We start from the raw sequence: 20048 nt of genomic DNA, 5'->3' as shown, positions 1-20048 counted from the left end.
AACAAAAAAATTAAACAAATAACCAATAATATGACAACACAAAGACACAGAGTCATTCTTCAACACGCTGTGCCATCTTTGTGACATGAAGCAGTTCTCGATGAAAGCGCAGAGGATCAAAGCGTCCTTTTCAGCAGTGGCTCAGGGACGTCATGGTGGCAATGTGCACGTCTACTACAAGCTAAGTGTTGAAAGCAAACATGCAGCTTGCTCGAAAATATCATTTAAACGAATTCAATTTCCAAAACAAATGTTAAACAGTGAAAAATCCCAAACTACGACATTTTTTTTTAGCGCATGGCAAACGCAAGGCGTTTGCCATGGCAAGGCGTGTCTTTCGTGTCACGTGACCTCAAGGAGACAAACACGGACCGAGCCAGACAGGCGACAGACAAACATGGAGCCCAATGCCACTATTCTGCGCGTCAAGCGAAAGCGGGGCACAGACCCGGCGGATGCCTTGTTGCTCGCCTGCAAACGTATCCGACCGGAAACGAACCAGGCTCCCGGGGAAACCGTACCGGAGCCCGGCGAGGCTGACGTGGAGAAGTCAGTCTTTAAACTCGTGGCCACTGTAGCGACACAGGTAAGATGGCCGCGATGGCGGCTAACGATCAAGTACCCGGCTGGCGTTAACACGACGGCAAGAAAGACATTTAAAGTGCACTGTTAGCAACTCTAACGCGACATTTCTTCCCTTATCGTCTACACCAGACACGTTAAAGCACCAAAATGAGCGCTAGCTTCCTTACCCGACGCGCCGCAAGGTTGAGCAGTTATTAGCTGTGCTCGTAGCCGTTAGCTGGCTAGTCGTACCTCACGTCGACTGACGTCATCGCGTGTTGGTATTTGACGTCAATGGTCAAAGTGATTGAATTGAATATTTTTTTTAATTCAGGATGTAATCAATTTTAGAAGATGTGACCCGTATCTTAAGGCGTTATATATATATCAATGAAAAATGTGATTTAAAAACAGTATTTGATTTACTATACGGTCAGAGAAGCGACACCAGGAAGTGACGAATAAGAAACTGGAGGGGAGTTGGGTGGTGCGTTCAGGTGCGCTCAGTTTGGTCGAGAACCCATTTTCAGGTGTAAACCCAGGCATAAAAAACCTGAAACTATTGGCTGGGGAAGAAGGAAAATGCTGACATATTTGATTAAAAACTACAGTGATACCTTGGCTTATGAACTTGAAGGTGGAAAGTGTGTATCCCAAAAATGAAATTGCCATAGGAAACCATTACAATAAGAATAATCCATTCCCATGTCCTTATAAAAGATAATTTTCTACTTTGATAGCTTTTTGCATCAAGTGTACAGGTGCCTTGTGCGGCTTATTTGTGGAGCCTGATTGATGGGAATTTGAACCTTGCAGTCTACACTCTACCTTTGAACTATCATAGTTGAAATGAGTACACTGTTTTCTATCCATTTTCTCACTCTGTGTCGTCTGCCTGTCTATTTAATGTTTAAACCACCTCCCCTCACTGCTGCGTTCGTGACCAATCACGTGGCTTTAACGGAGGACTGGGGGCGGGGAATAGAGGACAAAAAAATGTCGGTGGCCATTTTCTTTTTTGGAGAATGGCTTCACACTCTCTCTGTCTGTAGTCCCCCCACCGACTGCTGCATTCTTGACCAATCACGTGGCTTTAACCGACGATTGAGGGCGGGGAATAGAGGACCAAAACAAGCCGGCTGCCATTTTCTTGTTAGAACGGGCTCGTTCGCGAACGAAACATCATTCATTGTGGCAGCTCCGTGTGTATCTCGAAAAATTGTTCGTATGCCACAATAAAATTTTCATAAATTTAACGTTCGTAAACCGAAAAGTTTGTAAGCCAAGAGGTTCGTAAACCAAAGTATCACTGTATTTTAAAAGGGTGAAAATATGAAAAATCTCCAAAGCATAATGAATGAAAAGGACAAAAATGAAAATAAAGACTACCTTATGGTCTCCCCGTCCAGGATGCCCCCGTGCAGACGGAGGTCCGCCAAGCCCTGGCCCGACCCCGAGTGGCGCACGCCCTGCGGCCATCCGCGAATAGCTCCAAGCGCATTTTCAGCGACCTGCGTAGCGTCAAATTGGGCATCCGGCGTGAGGAGCGTTACCGGATCCTCTCAAGCCACCGCACTACCGCTGGCCTCACACTCCCCAACCGCACGCCAAGACACCAGGCGGGCGATGCCGCCATAGTGGAGACGCAAGAGGAGGAGGAAGATGCTCAGAAACAGGACAAGTGTTTGGGTCTTGGAGAAGTCCAGGTGGTTGATCTCCTGCATGAAGATCTCCCAGAACAGGACAAAAACCTCAGCAAGGTGAGAGGAAGACAATATATTTTCTGTTTATCAGAAGAAATTTTAAGACGGCAAACTGTTTTTTAATAATAATAATAATAATCCATTTCATTTCTAAGCGCCTTTCAAAACTCTCAGTCACTTTACAGTCACAGGATAAAGTTTTTCTGCGAGTGAGCAGCGGCAGCCACACGCGCCAGCGTTCACTCAACCCGGAAGTAACTCAAATAGATAGAAAGCTAGCTAGCCAAACGATAGCCAACAGATACCTAGCTAGCTAGATAGCCACCCAGCCAGATAGTGAGGTAAGAAGGACACATCATGATTCATAAATAAACAAACAAGTAAATACAGGTAACATTCGACTTAAGACCAGCTCGACTTACGACCGCCCGTACTTACGACACACGACCTCCAGACCTGATTTTCATATTTATTGCCTTGTAAATGTAGAAAATATGCCACCAAAAGCCGAAACATACAGTCAAATTGAAATTAAGTTGAATCGGAAGCACTTGAAATGTAAGTAACTCAAATAGATAGAAAGCTAGCTAGCCAATCGATAGCCAACAGATACCTAGCTAGATAGCCAGCCTGCCAGATAGTGAGGTAAGAACGACACATCATGATTTATAAATAAATAAACAACAAATAAGTACAGGTAACATCGGACTTACGACCAGCTCGACTTACGACCGCCCGTACTTACGACACACGACCTCCAGGCCCTATTTTCATATTTATTGCCTTGTAAATGTAGAAAATATGCCACCAAAAGCCGAAACGTACAGCCAAATTTAATTTAAGTTGAATCGGAAGCACTTGAAATATTTTTGCTGACTGTTAATTCAGAACACATCCACATCCGAGAAGGGTGTGCACACTTTTGCAAACGTTAAAAGTGAGCCCCGCATATTAACTCATTCGCTGCCAGTCCCGAGTTTATTCGGGAATTGAAAAGTGTGACGTGGAGCGCCACTCCCGAATTTGTTCGGATTTTGTTTTTTGTTGTGTTTGGGGTGCTGATAAAGCGTTGGTCAGATCTCTGGCAATGTTTTTTCCCCTTCCACGAGACGGGAGCATTTGCCTTTTGTCCATGGTTTAAATTCAACATGCTTTTTAGATCCAAGAATCAGACGTGATCCTGTGCAACAACACCAAGATGCTACGAGAACGCCTCAGCATCCATGACCAGCAGCAACACCAACGTTGGCCACAAGATGGCGCCAATGAGGAAGTAGATGACGGCGACTACGTGTACGATCTCTACTACCAGGAAACCGTCACGCCGGGATGGATCCACGACATCCTGTCCGTCAGGGCCCACACAGATCACACACAATTGGTATATCTTGCGTGCATGCGTATGTACAGACGCTCCCCTACTTATGAACATTCAAGTTACGAACAACGGTACATATAAACGTTTCAATTTGTAGTAACATATGTCGTATTGTCTCCAGCTGTACATGCACACATTTTTATATAACATACAGACACTCCCCTACTTATGAACATTCGAGTTATGAACAACGGTACACATAAACGTTTTTCTTTGTATTAACATATGTCGTATTGTCTCCGGTTGTACATGTACACATTTTTATGTAACATACAGACACTCCACTACTTATGAACATTCGAGTTAGGAACAACAGTACATACAAACATTTTTCTTTGTAGTAACATATGTCGTATTGTCTCCAGCTGTACATGTACACATTTTTATATAATATACAGACGCCCCCCTACTTATGAACATTCGAGTTACGAACAACGGTACATACAAACATTTTTTTGTCATAACATATCTCGTATTCTCTTCAGTTGTACATGTACAGTGCCTTGCAAAAGTATTCGGTACATATCTTTATAGGGCATATATTATATTAAATGTTTATTTTTCACTACAACCCAATACAGGTTACTTGTACAAGTAAAAATAAAAATACTTATATAAGCCTTAAACATACATTCCAGACAAAATATAGCAACTTACAAACAAATTCACCTTACGAACGACCGTTCGGAACGTATCTCGTTCGGAAGTTGGGGAGCGTCCGTCCGTGTAAGAAGGCGTTCAGAATGTCCCCTGATGTCCGGACTAAGGAATTAGTTGTCATCAGGTTCCCGAGGAGGAGGCGGCTGGCCAGGATGAGACCTATGATGACGAGGATGATGAGAATGAGGAAGACAACTGGAGGAATGACTACCCTGAAGATGAGAGTGATGACGACGACAGCGACAGAGAGGAACGCTATGGGCGTAAGTCGGCTTTTTGTTTACTTGATATTCCAAAAGCGTTTGTCCATAATAAGTCATGTCAGTTAAATATAAATAAGAACATATAAATTGGATTATTTTCCACTGTCAAAAGAAGTTAACCACTGTTATGTGCAAAGATGGGTGAGTACTGTATTTGCCACTGTCGAGGTATTCTGAACGGCTACTGACACCACCAAATTAGAAAAACGTGAAAATGTGCATAATTTATATTAGGTATTATGATACAAAATAGAGACGCTCCCCAATTTACGAACGAGATATGTTCCGAACGGTCGTTCGTAAGGTGAATTTGTTTGTAAGTTGCTTCAGTGCAGTATTTAGTTTGGAATGTATCTTTAAGGCTTATATAAGTATGTTTAAGGCTTATACAAGTTACCTGTATAGGTTTGTACTGAAAAATAAACATTTAATAAAACATATGCCCTATAAAGATATGTACACGTACAACTGGAGAGAATACTACATATATTACTATAAAATGTTCGTATGTACCGTTGTTCGTAACTCAAATGTTCGTAAGTAGGGGAGCGTCTGGATGGACACGCGGACAAAAAGACAAAGGGTTATTAGGAAAACAGATTTAAATTGTAAAACAATGACGTCACCCAAGATAACAAAATACAAACGCTCCCCAACTTACGAACAAGATACATTCCGAACGGTCGTTCGTAAGGTGAATTCGTTTGTAAGTTGGTTCAGTGCTGTATTTAGTATGATGTAACAATGAGGGCAACAAAGGTCTGTACGAAAAATAACACCCAAAAAATATCTGCTGAAATTGACGAAAATTAGCAAGGAAAAATGTAAACACCAAAATAAAACTTCAACATGCAAGTGACAGATGCGCCCCCGCCCCAAAAAAAGCAAAATGTAGGCCAGGGTTATTTTCATTTTATACATTTTGTCGCTTACCCATTGGTGTTGCGTTGCAGACGACTGGGATGAGGATGACAACGAGGGGGAGGAATTTTCATACCGCAGGAGCTGGCAACGCTACCAGCGAGAACTGCTGCAACAGCTCGATCACCACCAAAACCACCAGCCGGACCCCGACGACGGCGACACGGACAAGTACGACTCCGACTGAATCCGAATTGGCCCTTTTTATTTTTCTAAGTCCATTTTGTGCGTATGTGCGTTTGGTATGCTTTGTGCTGTTAGCGTGCAGTGTGTTGAAATTGCATATGTGCTCTAGAGTGTTTTGTATACTGTGAAAGTGTGGGGGGTTGTGATGTGTTGCGGGGCCACGGTTTTTGTTTGTTGGAATGTGCTAGAATGCTTGTTGGATATTCATTTGTAAATATGTGTATAACAGATTTGAAAATAAATGTTAAAAGGTACTCACTGATGTTGCTGCTTCTTACGTGGTTTCACCGTTCATCCCTTAAAGGACAAGCGACACCTCCGGACAAGTTGCGTCCATAATTTGTAAAATTACTTCAAATGATATCTACTGAGCGCATTTGACAAAGATTCCACCGCATATAGCTATATTTTACGTTTTAAGACTAGCGCTGAATATTCAGGAAGTCTTGTTTGCTAGTTAATGACGTAGCCCTAAGTGACGTCACGGAGGGAACGCCCCTGACCGAAAAAGCGACACACAATGCATTTTGGGTACCTTTTTCATCTGAAAACACCGTGTTGATCGCGAAATGAGAAGTAAAACTACATAAATAACGGCATGGTGGATCGTTGTGTGTCGTAGCCAATTGCGGTAACACACATAACGAAGGTGTAAGTTTACACAAATTCCCAGTGCATTTTCTGGGTGCTACATTGGAGTCCAGACGGCTCGAATTGATACGGAAGGACTTCTTGAATCGATTGCAAACATTTATGCTTTCCTCTTTAGAACTATTTGAATCCTATTCATAACTGGATGAGTAACAAGAAAGCATATTCTCCGAATCTGAACTCTGAAGCCATTGTTTTGATTCTGGAGCAAGGCAGTTTGTGAAGGAGTATCCTGGCGTGACGTCACGAACAAGGGGGCGGGACTTTCTGAATCTGCCCAGTTCCGAGCTCATTTTGTGGCAGTTTAACTCTTTTTGAAAGAATAGAGTCCAAGGTTTCTTATGCTGCATTGAATGTTTATGTAGTCCTAAAACTCAATATTCTGTGGGTCATGGAATTCAAGTGACAATGACAAAAACCCTGGCACTGGAGTGGACACATTTTTGCACGTGTCTGGCAGTGAATTAGTTAACCCATTTAGGCTGCTCATATGAACGCAAATAAATTAAATTAAAAAAAAATCAAAACAGTATCAAATAGGAGTATATAATTAACAATATACAGTAAAGTCTTGTTTTATCGGTATTGGATATATCGATAGTCCCGGTTATATCGATACTATTTCTATGCACACACGGAGAAAATTACATGCAAACAGGGTCGGATATATCGATAGTACCGGTTATATCGATATTTTTTTGGACTCCCTTGAATATCGATATAACGAGACTTTACTGTAATTATATATAATAATGTGGCAAAAAACAACAATGCATTTGAAAATGAATTTATTTGTGTTCATATGAACACGCTCAGCGTAAATGGGTTTTAAATGTTGTTTTTTTTTTGTCTCCAATTTTCTAGCCATATTTTCATTCCAAAACAGTTTTTTGAGGAACGATTTTGACAATAGCAAAAAAAAAAAAAAAGATAGAAAAAAAACATGTTTATAGTTGGACAGGGACAATGTTTCGATATTATTAAACAATACTGCATACCCCCCCGGGCCACAACAGTCACTATTGTGTGTGTTCCATTAAAGCGCTCAAAAAGTGCATATGTCTGGCAGGCACTCTTTGACTTGAATGAATCACCATGTTCCAAAGTTACAAGAATGCTGACATTAGATAAGTACACACAACAAAGAAAACCGTTGCAAGAGTAGCCCCCCCCCCCCAAGGCAAGTCGTTGGAGTAATTGGTAAATAAATAAAAGAAAAAACGTTAAGTGCACCATTCTCCCGCTTAATTCGGCAGACATGAGTCAAGTCGAGAAGTTTAAAACAAAAATAAAAAGACAGACCTGACGTTTCTTGTTTCATCATCATCATCATCATCCATCGCGACCGTGTTTACTCCCTCTTGTCCGATTCGGTGACAACGCAGAAGCACGTGTACTGAGTGCAGCGGGTCACAGAACCTGCACACACACAAGCCACATACCATTTATTAACCAACCAAAACACACCATTCTTCAATGGTACCTTTTTTTACTTGAATTCCCCAGGATTATTTTTTTCTTGATTGATTTATTTGATTATTGGAAGAAGGCAGAATGAAATCAATCAATAAAACGATTTTTAATGGGTGAAATAATTTGCGCATTTGAAGTGAACATGAAAATAACTTCTGGAAATTGCTTTCTTTAATTAAAAATGTATTCAAATGCAAAACAAACCATTTATTTGCCGATGAATTAATTCTATTGAAGGGAAAAGCCAAAAGGAAAAGAAGATATATATATATATACATATATATATAGTAAGACCATCCATCCACGCACTCTCACACATTATAATTCAAATCACAAAAAAATCCATAAGCTAGCTTGCTAGATATTAGCTGGCTGGCTGTAAGCTGGCTAGCTGTTGACTATCTGGCTATCTATTCGCTATTTATTTGCTATCCGTTAGCTAGCTAGCTAGCTAGCTTTCTATCTATTTGAGTTACTTTGAGGTTGAGTGAACGCTGGCGCATGTGGCTGCCGCTGCTCACCCACAGAAAAACTTTTATCTCTTGACTGTACAGTGACCTTGAGAGTTTTGAAAGGTGCTTATAAATGAAATGGATTGTTTCATTTCACACTCGAGTGTGTACTTAACACATAGTAAGAAATATATTTAAATTAAAAACAAATTTTCTATAATTAATAATATTATTTTAAAAAATCTTTTACAAAATATCGAACCTTATTTTAAATACAGTAATAAGGATCAGGATGAAACGCAACATACCACTAATACTAATAATCCATTTCATTTCTAAGCGCCTTTCAGAACTCTCAAGGTCACTTTACAGTAACAGGATCAGTTTTCCTGTGGGTGAGCAGCGGCAGACACACGCGCCAGCGTTCACTCAACCCGGAAGTAACTCAAATAGATAGAAAGCCATCCATCCATGTCTGCACATCTATCCATCCATCCACCTAGCTAGCTATGTAGCTAGCTAACTAGATGTTGTATATGTACAGGTATATCTCTATGTATTTGATTATTTTTATATTTGTATTTATTTGTTTATACATTTGTTTATTGTAATTAATTTGGACGTTTACAATTTAGTAATTATTTTTTAGTTTCTTCTGATACCCAATTGGCTGAAACAGAGGTGATTTATTTATTTAATGTAATTATATTTATTTATCTATTTTTATTTATATATATAGATATTTATTTGATTATAAATGTGTTTGTTTGTTTAGTGTTATGTATTTATTTACCTGTTTATGTTTTTAAGTGTTAGCTAGCTAGCTATCAATCTGTTATTTATTTATTTATTTATTTATTTATTTGTTTGTTTGTTTGTTTTATTTGCCTTGTGGGCGTTCCTTGCATCAGGTAAGACTTCTGCATTTCTGTTTTTCTACCCGGCAACAGCGTTTGTCGAAACAAACAGGGCAACCATAACTAAAACCACAGCCGGATGTCTAAAACAACATCGAGGCAACTCACGTAACAGCTTGATGACGACAGGCGGCCGCTTGGACTCGGGCAGGTAAACACCCAAGACGTAGACGGGTATCCCCGATAGGGCGATGGCAATGCCGATCAGGGAGTTGAGCGTGTCGCTGTAGAGCGGCACGGCCACCAGGAAAATGGTGCACATGCAGAACACCAGCGGGTACAGCAGGCTCAGCTACATAACACGCAAACAAACAAACAAAAACATTTTTCAATATCGATGAGAAGGTTTCTTCAGCCGTCATCTGTACAAATTTGAAGGTGTCGGACGTTTCGCTTCTTATTCAAGAGGCTTCATCGGTTGTAGGAACGATCCAAGTTGAACATCACCCCACCATGGCGGTTTAGTGAAGGGTTTTGCTGTTTTATGAAAATAGCGCCGCCACGTCTGGACAGTAGGGATATATACAGGGCTGAAACTACCAGCAAAATATTTTAGTTCGCTGACGAAGCCTCTTGGATAAGAAGCGAAACGTCCGACACCTTCAAATTTGTACAGATGACGGCTGAAGAAACCTTTTCATCGATGGACCACTCCTGTACGACTGAGAGCTTACACAGACGGATTTTTCAATATCATTCAACTGAAAACAAATTGTGATGTGCGCCGTTAAAGTGAGAGCGACAATGTTTTACTTTGAGCGGTCGGTGTCGTTCCGGTTCCTTCCACCTTAGGTAGATTTGTCCCACGATGGACAAGCCCATGAAGAACCAGTAGCTGAAGCTGTAGTAGTTGATGAGTTGGAAGACATCCTCCACCGTCAAGTAGATCAGTGACATCAAGCACTGGAAAAAAACAAAAAACAAATCTCCCATCACATTTTAGCGTTGCTGTGTACGTATTGCATTGTATTTTGGACAGCCACCCTCATTTCAAGCTCAGATAACTCCAGACACATGTAATTTAGGAATTCATTCATTTTTTTCTGATGAAAAAAGAGAGTCAATGGTTTCTAACGCTGCATTGAATGTTTATGTAGTCCCAAAACTCAATATTCTGCGGGTCCTGGAATTCGATTGACAATGACAAAAACCCTGGCATTGGGGTGGACACGTTTTTGCCCCATTGTCTGGCAGTGAATGAGTTAATGAATAGCAGTGAAGGAAAAGTAGCTAGCTCAATATCTATTTGTTATCTAGCTGCTAGCTATCTATCTAGCGATCTATAAGCTATCTATTATCCTGTGACCGTAAAGTGTCCTTGAGAGTTTTGAAAGGCACTTAGAAATGAAATGTATTATTATTATTATTATTATTATTATTATTATTATTATTATTATTAGCTAGCTAGCTCTCTATCTATTTAAGTTACTTCCGGGTTGAGTGAACGCTGGCGCGTGTGGCTGCCACTGCTCACCCACAGAAAAACTGATCCAGTGACTGAAAAGTGTCCGAGAGAGTTTTGAAAGGCGCTTAGAAATGAAATGTATTATTATTATTATTATTATTATTATTAATAATAATAACTAGTTTTAAAATCTGACGTCAAGATTAATACATTTTATTGTTGTTTACATGCGATAATTTGAAATTTTGGTTCGGACTTCAACATCATGGCATTTGGCATGCTTTATTTGCTTCCGCGGGCCGAATCAATCAGATGGTGGGCCAGATTTGGCCCCCGTGCCTTGACTTTGATAGCAGTCCTTTATCAATAATAATAATAATAATAATAATAAATTTCATTTATAAGCGCCTTTCAAAACTCTGAAGGTCACTTTACAGTCACAGGATCAGTTTTTCATGCGGGTGAGCAGCGGCAGCCACATGCGCCAGCGTTCAGTCAACCAAGAAGTAACTCAAATAGATAGAAAGCTAGCTACCTAGCTAACATATAGCTAATAGATAGCCAGCTGGACAGTTGGCTAACTAGCTAGATAGCCATATAGCTATAGCTAATGAATAGCCAGCCATTATTTTTTAAAGTGCCTTAAAAGATGAAGAATCTCTTTTTTTTTAATCAGATTAAAAAAAAAAATCTATTTTTTTTCCTGGCAAATGGGTTGAAAATGGCGACGGCGAAAGCACAGACTAGATTTATTCAGGTGAAATAGAAGAGTGGCGCATGTTGCCTACGTTGAAGATGAGAGCTGGGATGGGAGTGAATCTCTCCGTGTGGATCATGGACAAGGCGTCGGGAAGGTGACCCTCGCGGGAACCTACAAAAAATAACCTGCAGCGCACACACAACCAGCAAACATGGTGGATGCGACACCCAAGACAGAATAAAAAAGCAGCGCTAAATCGAACGCTACCTTGACGCGGCGATGATGGAGGCGTTGAGGCCACCGTAACACGACAGCGCCACGGCGATGGGGATGATCCAGCTCATCACGCCTAACGCGTGGTCTGCAAAAGTCTCGACACACCACAGAAATTCAATCATGTTTCAATTACAGTGATACCTTGGCTTACAAACTTAATTGGTTCCCAGACACAGTGTGTAAGGTGAAAAGTGTGTATCCCAAAAAATAATTTCTCATAAGAAACCATTAAAATGAGAATAATCTGTTCCCAGGTCCCCATAAATCATAATGTTCCCCTTTCTAATTTTCTAAGCCTTAAAACTACACAAAATAGACCTTATTTTATGTATTATAATTCAAGAAATAAACTGTACGGTACAATAAAGTCATTTTATTTACCTTTATGATGGTCGTTGATGGCTTGATGGAATGCAGTGGCCGCTTTCATCAGCACAACGTAGCCTTCTTCTTTCACCATCTTGAGAAATGATCCCTTGTAGGTGCTTTCACTGCGATAATTTTACCTTGTTCCTCATCAATTGTGTTCTGGTTAGCTGGGATGATAGCTTTTTGCATCAAGTGTACAGATGGCTTGTGCGGGTTATTTGTGGAGACCGATTGATGGGATATTTTAACCTTGCAGTCTACACTCTGCCTTTGAACTATAAGAGTTGAAACCAGTCCAAATGTCACTGTTTTCTATTCATTTTGTCTCTCTCTCTGTCGTCTGCCTGTCTCTTTAATGTTTAAACCACCTCCCTTCACTGCTGCGTTCTTGACCAATCACGTGGCCTTAACCGACGACTGGGGGTGGGGAATAGAGGACCACAAACCGGCTGCCATTTTCTTGTTAGGAGAACGACCTCATTCGCCAACGACACATCACTCATTGTGTCAGCTCCGTGTGTATCCCGAAAAATAGTTTGTATGCCGAGGTAAAATTTTCATAAATTTAACGTTCGTAAACCAAAACGTTCGCAAGCCAAGGAGTTCGTAAACCGAGGTATCACTGTATATCAGTCGCTGACGAGAAACCCGATTTGACAAATGGTGCCTTACCACGGCCACGGCGTCACTTGCCAAGATGGCGCTCATGTCCAGTACGGCGTAATAGGCCACGTTGGTGAGGATGTAGATGGTGGTGACGATGGGCATGGAGATGGCGATGGCCAGAGGAAGGTTCCTGGGGAAAAGACGATGACAATCAATCAGTGGCAGGGAAGTACAGCAAAAATGGAAAAGTCTTATTAAAAACAAAAAGAAAAAGAAAAAAAAAGGAGCAACCTATCGGGGTTTTTGATCTCCTCTGTAACAAAATTGAGGGTGTCCCAGCCTGAATAGGAAAACAGGGCCGAATAAAGTGCCAAAGCGATGTTTCCGGCATCTGTGGTGGAGCCCTCGAAGGATGACTCGAAGTTGCCAGTGTAACCTGATCAACAGAGAAGAAGCAAACTTTGATTTTTTTTTTTCTGGATAAATTTTTTTCTCTGTTTTTTAAAAATATTTTCTGACCATTTCTCTCATATTTTTTCCCAATTATTTGTGTATTTTTTATGTATTTTGTTATATTTTTGCATATTGGGGTATCGTTTCAAATTCTGTTTCTTATACAGTGATACCTCAGCTTACGAACTTAATTAGTTCCCAGAAAATGTGTGTAAGGCGAAACGTTCGTCTGCCAAACATTTCCCAATTTCCCATAGGAAACCGTTAAAAATAAATAAAACATAATGAAATAAAATATAATTTTCTACTAAATAAGCCTTCAAACTACACTAAATATACCTCATTTTGTGTATAATAAATGTGCTATTGCATTGTAATTAAAGAAATAAACTGTACTATATAATAATAAAGTCGTTTTATCTATCTTTGTTATGTAGTTGTCAATGGATGGTAGCAATGGTCGACTTAGCGTAATGGTACTGGGACAGCTAAGTCACACAAACGCACACTTCGTTCGTGTTTTTCCATGATCTCCTTCTTCTGCTCGACCGTAATTTTCTTTTGTGTCGTCTTCGGTGTAACACGAGCCTGTTGTGGGGTCTTTTCTGGTCCCATAATAGCAAAAGTACTCCACTCGATAACAAACCATGTCTGCACTCAAACGGGGATGTGGAAAACTAGTCCGATAGCCACCATGGCGCTGTTCGACTGTGTGGTTTGGTGTTCTTCCGCCGAAAACTATTCCGCCAGCCATCGTGGCGCTCCGTTTGCTTTGGTTCGTTTGCCGAAAATTAGTTTGTATGCCAAGATTCTATTTTCGTGAATTTAATGTTTGTAAGGTGAAACGTTTGTGAGCTAAAGCGTTCGTAAGCCGAGCTATCACTGTATTCATTTTTCATTCAAATTCCTACCATTTTTTCCCATCACAGAATTTGTTTTTATGTTTTTTTTAGTCTTATTTTTGTCTTCGGCTCACCTTGGAACAGTTTGACAATGCCTGTGATGATGATGACGATGAGCGCGGCGACCTTGGCGTAGGTGAACACATCCTGCACGATGGTCCCCCATTTCACGTAAGCCGAATTGATGAAGGTGAGGAGGCCTGAGAAGAGAATGCGTAAACAAACACAAGCTGCAGTGAATGTCGTCTCCTTGGGTGCTTTGAACGGTGCTTGTAAATTAAATATTATTATTATTATTATTATTATTAATGGGGATTTCAAATTAAAAAAAAATATTCATAATAGGTTATATATGCCCCCAACTGTTCAAAAAGCGGAATTGCGACAAATATTGTCATTGTGAATTAATTGAAATCCTGCGTTTTTCATCCATTTCAGTGGGCAGCCATTTTGTTTTGTTCTGGTGATTATTTGATTACTTGGACATTGTGATGTCATTTTCAGTTAACAAAGGTCAGTCAAGCAAAATAGCATTTGTTTGAGAAAGACTAAAATGTGTTGGCTATATCTTTAGAGTTGATATTCCGCAATCACAATACAGTATTAAGGTTTTAAGCGCCATTGGTGTGAAATGGTGTCAATGGAAGTGCACCCATGACACCAATTGCCATTAACAACGTTTTTCTACAGGAAGAAAACTCATGGCTGACTTGTTTGGTTTGATCAAAAAGCTCAGAAAGAAAACAGAAAAAAATAGTATGGCCAGACGATGGCAGCATTGGTTCTTTTTCAGATAAAATCACACAGTACGTACCTGTTTGAAAACAACGCATTGACGTTCGAGAAAATGGCGGACGTCGTGAAATTCGTGATGGTCGTGTTAAATTACGAAAAATGTAAAACTGCCACATATTTATGAATACATTATTTTAACATTTTTGTTCTGTTTTTTTTTTTTTACATAAAGCAAAAATTATTAGCATAAAAGTTTTTGTGTAATAACATTGGTTTTAACCAACAGTATTTGTAAACATTTTTTGGGGGGTCTGAGATATGTTGAACTGAAGAAGGGATAAGACAAACTTTTATTTGGTGGTTGTTTTTGTGTTGATGTACCATATTTTCTGGCGTATAAGGCGCACCCAAAAGCCTTGATTTTCTTCAAAAGATGACCCTGCGCCTTATACATATAGCTAATGAATAGCCAGCTACATAGTCAGCTAGCTAGCTAATAGATAACCAGCTTTTTATTCATTTGAGTTATTCCGGGTTGAATGAACGCTGGCGCGTGGTGCTGCCGCTGCTCACCCACAGAAAAACCTATCCTGTGACGGTAAAGTGACCTTGAGAGTTTTGGCTGTCACTCAAGACGTTTAGACTAGTGGGGGTGCATATTATTCTCATATTTCATTATAAAGAAAACCTTTCCTGGAAAGCGGCCATCTTAAAGTCTCGATTACGGTTATTAGACGGGTGGCTGGCTCACGTACATATGCATGCGGCGGCGATGAGTCGCGAGGCGGCGTATGGCGGCTCGCACGTGGGGAACAGAGGTTGCACCAGGTAGTTGGCGAAGGTGATGGCGATGACGGCCTGGCTGGTGGGCTCGATGATCAACAAGCTGGTCCATAGGCGTACGAAGGCCAAAAAGCCGCCGAAGGATTCCAGGATGTATGCGTACGACGCCCCCGATTTGGTGATGGTGGTGCCTAGCTCGGCGTAGCATAGCGCGCCCATCACCGAGAACAGACCACCCGCCGCCCAGATGACCAGTGACAAACCGTAGGAAGCGCTGTAGAAGAGGACCCCTTTGGGGGACACGAAGATGCCTGATCCGATCATGTTGCCCACGATGAGGCTGATGCCATTTAGGAGGGAGATCTCTTTCTTCAACTGCATGTTCTCCTCGGGTGGCCTCACCACTGCGCTGTTACTTGAGATCATTTTGGAGGCTTTTTGGTCCAACTTGATGGCGCTGGCGGGGTTGGTTGAGGTTCAGCGGTGGTGACCTCTGAGGGGAGCTGTTGGATACATGTCAGTGATGATGATAACAATAACAATAACAATAATAAAAGTGAAACATTTTATTTTCAAAACACTGTTAATCTGGCATATATTCAAAAAAATGTTTATTTACCAGAAGCTACAAATTGCCCATATGTGTGAATGCGGGTGCCAATGGTTGTTTGTCCTGCGATTGGCAGATGACCAATTAATTTTAATAATAATACATTTTATTTATAAACGCCTTTCAAAGCTCTCAAGGACACTTTACAATCACTAAACAGGAACATGAATAAAACCACAGATAAAATTATGCATAAGAACAGGAGGGAAACCTAGACAGTTTATGCCACCAGGAAATCAGGAGACTCAACTCCCTTCCAGCCCTGCCCCCCCTGCCCCATCCCTCTGCCACACTCACCGAACACAGAGTACACGCTGTACTATCATCCTGAACTCTATTTTTTTCTGCAAGACCTCACTTCAACCTTTTTTTGTTTGTTTGTGTTTGCATTACTACATTACGTTACTTTACATACGACACTACCTCACTTTACATACGTTACGACCTCACTTTACACACGACACTACCTCACTTTACATTCAGAAATTACATGTATTGTCTGTTGTCAATTGTCTGTCTTTTTAGCCACATTATAAGTACCTTGCACACTGGGTCCGGTCTGCGTACTTCCACCTGCGCTATATCAATCGGCTTCGACAGTCTCTCACTCCTCACACCACTGCTATCCTCCTTCATAGTCTGGTCACCTACCTCTTCCTTTCACCACATCACCCCAAGAGCTCCACTGGCTCCCAGTCAAATATAGAATCAACTTTAAAATTCGTCTTTATACATTTAAAGCTATCCATATCCTTGCCCATCCATACCTATCTGACCTTCTTCAAATTGCTATTCCCTCTCGTTCCCTCGGATCCTCTTCCTCCCTGCGCTCCTATGTGCCCTGTGAGCTCTCTCGTTTCTATTTATTATTGTATTTATTGCATTCTATTTGTGATTGTATTTTATTTGTTATAGTACCTATGCTTGTCTGTGACTGTAAAATGTCCTTGGGAGCTTTGAAAGGCGCTTAAAATGTAATGTATTATTATTATTATTATTATTATCAATTTACCACTGTATCAAATAATCCAAAACACATTTTTGGTGAATTATTCACAAATTTAACGATGACGATTTCTTTTGTCTGTGTAAAATAACCCCAGTGCTTCCTCCACAAAGCCATTGCAAATTGCACTATAAACTGAGCACGCTTCTGTTCACTGGAAAATCACTACTGGAAATGCTTATTACATGTGTGTAATAGGAAGCAAGTTCAGGTCACATAGTTTGTGTAACGTTCCCAAAAAGGAAATACATACACCAAATGGGAAAAAAATATGAATTCATCATTTTTCAAAACATATTTAAAACAGCTGGAACTAGGTCGGAGGAGTTATTGCCTCAGGAGCAATAGACAATTATTTGAAAACATGAACATCGTTATATAAATAATTTCGTTCTGCGACAATGAGATAAAATAAAAAGCTAAATATGTGTTTAGGAACGTTTTTATACATTTTTCTTCCTATAAATTACGGTACAGTAGCTAACGTGTTGAATAGCGATCCTATTCAAATGGTCCATCCAGCAAGTGTTGCCGTGTGAGCTCATTCTCAATGACAAATCGACACCAATGACTAAAAAGATTATTTTCTATCTCATGACTAATATAATAATTTTAGTTATTCGGAATAAAATCGACGAAAGGACATATTTTACAAAAGCCGGCATCTGTTATTTAAACACCGGGAAGAACAAAATGTCCGTTAATCACGGCCTCACATCCACTCGTGCCTTTCAAAATAAAACACATTAAAGGCGGACCACACAACATTGAATTCATAATTAAATATTTTATTTCGTAAATAATGTTTTTAGATCCCCCTAGACCTCCGGCGTTACGAAAAATGACGACCGGGAGAGAGATTGACTTTTCGCTTTGTCCCACAACGACAATCGACCCAAAGCCCCCACCCCTCAATTTGAAAACAATTCTAAAAACGACGCCTATGTGTGTGTGTTAAAAAATAACAATAAAAGACCACCGTGTACGGCGTCCCGTTAGTACCTGAGCGACCTTCTACTCCAAACGAAGTCTGACAGCCGGCGTCCGCTGAGTTTGAGTGCATGACCACCGGCACCTGGAGGCAACTGGTCCGCAGCGACGACGTGACGTCATGAGTTACGAGTGACGCCGTTGAGTGACGTACAATTATTTTAATATATTTTGGTCTCAACCGACATGAAGTGGATGGATTTTTTTTTAAATATATTTTTATATTTAATATTGACCAATATGAAGTAAAGTAGAGCCGGCGATGGAAAAATAAATAAATAAAACTTCTTTTCCTTTCAGCTTTTCCCTTCAAAATAAATAAAACAAACTACGATTTTTGTGTGCGTGTGTGTGTGTGTGTGTGTGTGTGTGTGAACAACATCGATTAAAGTAAAAATATTTTAATTATTAATTTCAAGCTCGCAATTTTTTATTGTCTTAAATTCAAGTTATATTTATAGCCGGGCGGTTAAATTGATGTTCATGTGAAGCTTGTAGGAGACGCGCACATTCCACCATGACTTCCCTGATCCACTACTGTAAAGGACGCTTTGATCCTCTCCTCTTTTATCTAGAACTGCTTCATGTCACAAAGAGGGTACAGAAAGTGCTGAAGAATGAATGACTCTGTGTCTTTGTGTTGACATATTATTATTTATTTATTTTACTTTGTTACTTCCGGGTTGAGTGAATGCTGGTGCGTGTGGCTACCGTCACTTACTCACAGAAAAAATATACTGTGACTGTAGAGTGTCCTTGAGAGTTTTGAAAGGCGCTTATAAATGAAATGTATTATTATTACTACTATGATTACTACTATTATTATTACTACTATTATTACTACTACTATTATTACTACTATGACTACTACTATTACTATTATTACTATTACTACTACTACTATTACTACTGTTACTACTATTACTACAATTACTATTATTACTACTACTACTACTATTACTACTACTATTACTAATATTACCATCAATATTACTACTACTACTACTATTACTATTACTACTACTACATATTACTATTACTACTACTATTACTAATATTACCATTAATATTACTACTACTACTACCATTACTACTACTACATATTACTATTACTACTACTATTACTATTACTATTACTCCGACTACTATTACTACTACGACTACTATTACTGCAACGACTACTATTATTATTACTATTACTACTACTACTACTACTACTACTACATATTACTATTACTATTACTATTACTCCGACTACTATTACTACTACGACTACTATTACTACGACTACTATTATTACTACTACTACTACGACTACTATTACTACTATGACTACTATTACTACTAATACTACTATTACTATTATTACTACTAGCATGACCATTACTACTTCTATTACTATTACTATTACTATTACTATTATTACTGCCTATTCAGATACATAGCATCTTCTTCTTCTTATCTTTCGGCTTTTCCCTTCAAGGAGTTGCCACAGCGAATCAGTGTCCTCCATCTTCAGCGATTTGATTCGCATGTTTGTTTTGGCCAAGCTTTTACGTCGGATGCCCTTCTTGACACAACCCTCTGTATTTATCCATGCTTGGGACCGGCACCACAAGACACTGGCTCGTGTCCCCTTGTGGCTACAGAAAAACGCAATTTTATGAATTTAATAAAGATAAAGATACTCAGTAAAAGGCTCCCAAACACAAAATGGTCACCGGCACAGCAGCATTAAAACAAAGCAAAACTATACTCACCATTTGATGACAATGTTCTGATCTTACCATGAAATGGGCTTTTCTTTCCCTATATTTCATCACAAACAAACTTCAAAGTCCTTTAAGATGCTTTGGTTGAGCTGAGGAGTTCAAACTGGTGAAAATGTTCTCCTTGTCAGCACTCTGCCAGACAAGAATCCAATTGACATGTACTGTTTGACCTCCCGAAAATGGCTATGTGTGTATCTATCTTGGAATTGTGTCTCTGCATATACAGTGATACCTTGGCTTACAAACTTAATTGGTTCCCAGACAGTGTGTAAG

General features: G+C 39.9%; 2 protein-coding genes across 2 annotated transcripts; one reads left to right on the top strand and one right to left on the bottom strand.

Annotated features, from left to right (window-relative positions):
* The first annotated feature begins 363 nt into the window (after positions 1-363).
* On the top strand, positions 364-5929 carry slc7a6os (solute carrier family 7 member 6 opposite strand). The gene is made up of 5 exons (XM_088991513.1): positions 364-586; positions 1974-2324; positions 3427-3648; positions 4430-4568; positions 5522-5929. The coding sequence occupies exons 1-5, from the start codon at positions 398-400 to the stop codon at positions 5674-5676; spliced, it is 1056 nt and encodes a 351-aa protein (XP_088847639.1). The 5' UTR covers positions 364-397; the 3' UTR covers positions 5677-5929.
* Positions 3659-18164, bottom strand: slc7a6 (solute carrier family 7 member 6). The gene is made up of 11 exons (XM_088991509.1): positions 18016-18164; positions 15370-15900; positions 13954-14079; positions 12816-12960; positions 12591-12714; positions 11541-11644; positions 11362-11458; positions 9922-10071; positions 9277-9460; positions 7629-7745; positions 3659-4464 (listed from the first exon to the last, which is right to left on the bottom strand). Exons 2-10 carry the CDS (start codon positions 15821-15823, stop codon positions 7678-7680), a joined length of 1452 nt encoding a protein of 483 aa, XP_088847635.1. The 5' UTR covers positions 15824-15900; positions 18016-18164; the 3' UTR covers positions 3659-4464; positions 7629-7677.
* Between the last annotated feature and the right edge of the window lie 1884 nt (positions 18165-20048).

The sequence above is a fragment of the Hippocampus bargibanti genome, linkage group LG03 (assembly GCF_051943395.1).
Source record: "Hippocampus bargibanti isolate YZ-2025 linkage group LG03, ASM5194339v1, whole genome shotgun sequence".
Taxonomy (NCBI): domain Eukaryota; kingdom Metazoa; phylum Chordata; class Actinopteri; order Syngnathiformes; family Syngnathidae; genus Hippocampus; species Hippocampus bargibanti.
Note: the sequence above shows the minus strand (reverse complement) of the source record. Positions and strands in the feature narration are given on the sequence as shown.